This window comes from Anneissia japonica, unplaced genomic scaffold, assembly GCF_011630105.1.
Source record: "Anneissia japonica isolate Jap-2015-1 unplaced genomic scaffold, ASM1163010v1 scaffold287740_len772037_cov194, whole genome shotgun sequence".
Taxonomy (NCBI): Eukaryota; Metazoa; Echinodermata; class Crinoidea; order Comatulida; family Comatulidae; genus Anneissia; species Anneissia japonica.
Window position 1 is genome coordinate 29,141 of NW_022736571.1, and position 6,401 is coordinate 35,541.

At 36.3% G+C, this 6,401-nt stretch overlaps 1 protein-coding gene across 1 annotated transcript in view; it reads right to left on the reverse strand.

The window, feature by feature from the left end:
• The window catches only part of LOC117116809 (mediator of RNA polymerase II transcription subunit 12-like protein), a gene marked incomplete in the record, with an annotated part of 32,145 nt that overhangs the window by 18,407 nt on the left and 7,337 nt on the right, over nucleotides 1-6,401 (reverse strand). The window contains 3 exon segments of the mRNA XM_033260902.1: nucleotides 563-695; nucleotides 1,147-1,256; nucleotides 3,112-3,132. Coding sequence (XP_033116793.1) covers nucleotides 563-695; nucleotides 1,147-1,256; nucleotides 3,112-3,132 — 264 coding nt within the window.

The window sequence follows — 6,401 nt, forward strand, 5'->3', positions numbered from 1 at the left end:
AATGTACTGACCTCTTGAGCATAATGGGAGGAAATCTCAACATCACCCTTGCTATTACCACTGCCTAAAATTACACTGACCTCTTCAGCATAATGGGAGGAACTCTCAACATCACCCTTGCTATTACTACTGCCTAAAAATACACTGACCTCTTAAGCATAATGGGAGGAATTCTCAACATCACCCTTGCTATTACCACTGTAGGCATAGTCTGAGTCTCACTCACATTCAGGTGGTTTTCATGTTAATTTTTTTTTTTTTTTTTTTTTAATTTTATTTTATTTTAATTTAAAAAGTTTAATTTTTTTTTAAATATTTATTTTTTTACTTTATAATTTTCTTAAATATGATTTCATTTTTCTTTTTCATGTATTTTGTTGTACATTTTTAATAATATTTTTATGTAATTTCAACATCACTTCTCATTATGACAATGAAGAAAAGCATTATGTTCAGTTTTACAGACATAGTAAGTCTAGTTTCATCCTTTAATCGGTAATTATGTTTGTTGCAAAAGAGAATAAATAACTGGAATACTGAATTTGATTTGTAAAGTACTTACACGAAGCTTTTTGATGAGGTTGAGATGTTGTCTGCGATTCTCTTCGCCTGTACCAGGGCTTGCTGTCACATCACTTGTCAGTGTGCTATTGATTAACACAGACAGCATGTCCAATACAATTGTGAATAACTCACTATAAAGATAAGCATTCCCACATCATTTTTCGGACAGTAAATAATAACTTTTCTGTATTCTTTTGCATAGATCCTAATTGGTTGTTAATCAATTTAAGGATTTTTGTAGTAAAATGTCTGTAAATTGGTGAAATCTACTTTTCTGATCTGTTTCTCATTGGAAGCCAAAAATTCATTTGATCCTATCAAATGAGCTATTCAAATTTATTTTTGAACTTTTGAAGTAATTTTTTTTTGTCTTTTTGACTGATAGCACATCTTTAAATAATGTTTTTTTTTTCTTATGAGGTTTTATGAGTAATAGGAATAGAAAAAAGATGAAAAACCAGTAATTGGCATGAGAAACAGTGATTAAAGTGACAAGCACCTCTACCTTGCTAACTACGTAATCAAACAAAATTTTAAAAAACCACATCTAAAAAAACTTTCATATGATATGAAATGACCTACTTGTTTGATTGTATATCAACTGTGCCAGTGGTAATTAGTTGTAGGAGAAGCAGGGCAAATTCCGTCATCCATTGGTTGCTTCTAATGATTGTATCAAACATACTTCCCACCTAAAAGTTTTTTTTTTAAATCATTAGTCCAGGTACAGTACAGGTTAATATTCCTATAACATCCATGTGAGCATTGTAATTCCTATTTCCCATGTATCCACAAATTTGTCATCATTTGAATAGAAATTACAGGGATTAGCTTTAACCGTGGGTGGTGGCAGACATTTTAATGGTGGGTGGGTGATATCATTGGTAAACTCTAAATAAAGTGGATTTTAAAGGATGGGAAAGTGGGTTAATAAAGGTGGGTGGAGGGCCATGAAATTGCCTTTAGACTAGGGGGAAGTTTCAAGGCTGGGTATCTCTGCCCACCTTCACCCACCATAACTGCATCCCTGTAACTATAATTGAAAAAGTTTCATGTAATTATTGTGGTTTATACAGGTGAACAATTAAGAAATATATTCAAAGCCTATAATAAATGTCTCCAACAATAATGCCTTCAACATCTGAATGAAAGCTTTACAAAACTTTCTCCCAAAATACTAAATGAACAGCTACTTATGTATGTACGTTTATATGTATGTCAGTAGTGGATTCAAGGGGAGAAGGGGAAGCTGGCCAACCTAAATTTTTTAAAATTATAAAATATGAAGGAAAATAAAAAGAATATTCTTACCTCAGCCCAACCATGGTGGGGCTGAGGTGGTCTAGACCCTTCATTTGTGAAAGTCCCTTATAGGCCCCCTCTATTTCCAATCTCTGGATCTGCCACTGTATGTTAAAAGGTAAAATGTTAAGATGTTGGAAAAAAACGAAATCTAACTTTGTAAAAATGGACTGCTATTGAGTACGAGAACCAAACTAAACTTTTGGGTGTTATTTTAACTCATAACCTGACAGAGAATGCCCAAGTTGATTGCATGTGTAAAAAAGTCAATTCTATATTTTAATCCTTGAGATAAATGCGTAAAGCTGGTCTTGGTGTTGTTGCATTAAGTTGTCTTTATTGTAGTATTGTACAGCCAGTAGTTTAATATGCTGTGCCAATGTGGGCTATGAGTTTGACCCACAAACACATCAGTTCAACAATACAGAAAAGGTCATTTAAAATAATTCTCCCATGGTATAAACAAAAATGCTCCTTTCACGTTGCGCAGTAAAATTATAGCCTTCCCACGATATGGTTTTTTTTTTTTTTCAGGTAACCTGAATGACTTTCATAATAAGACTGTACTGTAAATAATAATAAAAAATGAAAGATGCATCACATCCAATGAACCAAGCAATCGCTGACAAACTGTCCACTTAATAACAGCTCGTCCAGATCCAGGCTGACAAACTGTCCACTTAATAACAGCTCATCCAGATCCAGGCTGACAAACTGTCCACTTAATAACAGCTCGTCCAGATCTAGGCTGACAAACTGTCCACTTAATAACAGCTCGTCCAGATCCAGGCTGACAAACTGTCCACTTAATAACAGCTCGTCCAGATCCAGGCTGACAAACTGTCCACTTAATAACAGCTCATCCAGATCCAGGCTGACAAACTGTCCACTTAATAACAGCTCATCCAGATCCAGGCTGACAAACTGTCCACTTAATAACAGCTCGTCCAGATCCAGAAGTTCTTTTTTTGAACAACTTAGGTCTTTCTTTATAACAACAAATTTAAGAGAGTCATTTATTTGGGTTTTATGTATTTAGCATTTCTAACTTGTTATAGTGCAATTTGTACTTTTTATATTTTATTATGCAACTGGAACAAAATTTTGTATGTACCGTTACAACAATAAAATTATCTTGTATCTTTTAATTTTAATGATGTCAATGAAGGTGATGATGATGATCACGATTACAGGATGATGGCAATTATGACAATAATAGTGAAAATACCATAAAAATCAAATTACCAAACTTAATCTCAGTTGAAGCTGTCTCTTATACACATCTAGATGTGTATAAGAGACCGTCTAATGATTGTATCAAACATACTTCCCACCTAAAAGTTTTTTTTTTAAATCATTAGTCCAGGTACAGTACAGGTTAATATTCCTATAACATCCATGTGAGCATTGTAATTCCTATTTCCCATGTATCCACAAATTTGTCATCATTTGAATAGAAATTACAGGGATTAGCTTTAACCGTGGGTGGTGGCAGACATTTTAATGGTGGGTGGGTGATATCATTGGTAAACTCTAAATAAAGTGGATTTTAAAGGATGGGAAAGTGGGTTAATAAAGGTGGGTGGAGGGCCATGAAATTGCCTTTAGACTAGGGGGAAGTTTCAAGGCTGGGTATCTCTGCCCACCTTCACCCACCATAACTGCATCCCTGTAACTATAATTGAACTACAGTCAGCACCTGTTGAGTCTCGGCCATCTCGGATTCGGGCGCCTCCTATCCTAGTTAAAGCTATAAAAGCTAGCTGGCATGGAAATAGAAAAAAAATAAACTAAAGGGACGAGAATAAGAATGGAATGACCTATTCACAGCACATAAACTTGGTGATCGAACCCAGTACCATTTTAATTATAATAGGGCTGGAATTTACCAAAGATGTTAGCTCTTAATCCTGGAAATATATGAAGTGTTCAAATGCAACATACTTAACATTTTCTTAAAGAGACTAAGATTAGTGAAATAACCACATTTTATATTGCATCAGGCAATATTCAATGGACAATTCAGGAAGCCAATCTAACTTATATTCAATGGACAATTCAGGAATGTCAATAAAACTAAACAGCTGACCAACCAGAACAAGCCCAGGAATATTGCATGTCATACAAACGCACATATATATATACATTTACGCTATTTTTTTGTAGGACCTTAGCAACAATATCCAAGGGGAAAAGGGCTTAGCGGAAAGGTCCACTGCATCTGATGCCTGCCAAGTGTGAACCAAGCTTTAGTGAAAGTTGAGATGGTACTACCTTTTAGCATGCTTGTCATTGCATCTGATGCCTGCCAAGTGTGAACCAAGCTTTAGTGAAAGGTGAGATGGTACTTACCTTTTAGCATGCTTGTCTTTGCTGCTTTTGGACCATGTCTGTCCAACACATTCCAGTGCATTACCAGCAGCCTTCAGCACACAACCCTGTACCTGGCTTGATAGCTTTGAGATGAGCGGTGCTACAAGCCAGGTGCTCTGGTTACCAGAAACATCACTATAAAATAAAAAATTGATGGGTAACATTAAAATCTTCTATCTGTAACAATAAAACCTATTGTAAAAGCATTGTTTTTCCATTTGTTTTTATTTTTTTGGAATAAGCCACATATATATAGTTTTTTTGTCTGAAGTCAAGTAGCAGCTCTCACTCAAGTGTGTGCCATGACTAACTTTTGTCTTATGCCACTTGACTTTTGCACTGCAGTACTTGACATCATGCCAAAGGGACAAACTGGAAGTGGTGCAGACGCAAACAAAAGTGTTGAGGTACTAAAGTCAGGTGAACTTTTGCTCTGTGCCACTTGACTTTTGCACCAAACCACTTGCGGTTTTTCCTTTTGCTATTCAATAGGTCAGCAATTATCGAGTCGAAGCTACTTTTGCACACTAAAGAGGGGAACTTAATTCGAGATTGACTTCCTGGGATTTTCTTCTTTTGAGATTTAGCCCATTGAGCTTTTATTTGAGGTTTTTTGGTGGTATTTTAATTTTGTTTTTTTTTTTGCTTTGTTTTTTTTTTATATTTTCAATTAAAAAAAATGAAATCGTTAATTTTGACCTTGGTAAAATTTAAAACTATTTTGTATGACTATACAGTATTTTACTATATTATTGGCCTAGTCCACCCTGTTGCAAATCCCGGTCCACTTAGGCCTGGCTCCCGTGATCGCCGGTAGTCTGAGCCAGCGGTGGCACCAGAAATTTGCTGACGAGGGGTCCAACCGTGTCCGACGGAGGGGTTCAAACCAAAGGGCCGACGAAGGCTCATTCGACAGCCTGGAATAAAAAATCATTTGATGGTGTTCATACGTAGAGTTTTTATGGCTTAGTATGGTTCAAAATGTGCTCTTAGACCACAATGTTAGAGATTGGCAATCAAAATAAAGTTATTTTGATAGGCAAATTATATTGTTAAAAACTTTCGATCTGACGACCTCGTTGTTTGTCGGACGATAGTGGGTCCAGGCCTGTCCAATGAGGGGGAAAATGCCCACCCTGCCCTGAGCATTAGACACGAGTTGGGAAGTGTTGTTTACGGCATTGGATGAAGCAAAAGATCATTAATGGAACGGGCCTGTCATGCTTGGCTGACTTGTTTTGATCTACATTTTGCATGTCTAGTTGTCGTCGTAAAATGTAAATCAAACCAGTTGGAGAGGACGTTTGATCAAGTCAGACTTTTGAAATTTGAATTATATTTTAAAGAAATTAGAACTATATTTTGGAAAATTTTAACTAGGTTTTGAAAAATTAGAACTTCGTTTTGAGAAACTAGATCTACATTTTGAGAAATTAAACCTATGTTTTGATAAATTAGACATTGAATTTTGCAATTACATTTTGATTTTAACATAGACTTTTGCTGTGTATGGCACCCCACAGTCTTCACCTCTCACCCACTTACCAGTGGTTAGGCAAGGGGGAACTAGCTCACAAAAGGTGATTTATTTGAGTATGATTTTTTTGGGGGAGGGGAGAGAATGGGTGGACCCTGGCTAAGTGGGGCCAGACTGGGTGAGGGCCCTACTTTTTAGGGTGTCGCCTACATAAAAACCCTATTAATACCCTATTAAAAGTCGACTCCACAGGTGTTGTCAATGCAGATGTACAAACATAAGGTAGTTACTGTAGTCACTATGATCCAGCATGTTGGGCCTGACAGCACATACTGGCTGATCTTGATAGACAGCTATTGATTGCATGAAAATCAATCACTGCTACAAAGGTTCCAAACCTCCCAATATGATCGGGAGCCAAAGTCTCCCGGTCTCTCGAATTTGTTCAAATTCCCCTGAATTCCAAAAACTAGGCCCTAGGCCTATAATTATTGTACAACCACCTAATTTAACGTACAGCATGTAAAAAAACATGAGATTCGCATTGCAAATTAGACAAAATTACTAGGTCGCATGAATGAAAAACCCAATAGTTATCTTATAAATTAAATTTATACACCTCGAAAGGTGCTATTAGAGTATTCCGATGTTGAGGGCACTTTTCACTAAATGGTGAGAATGGGGG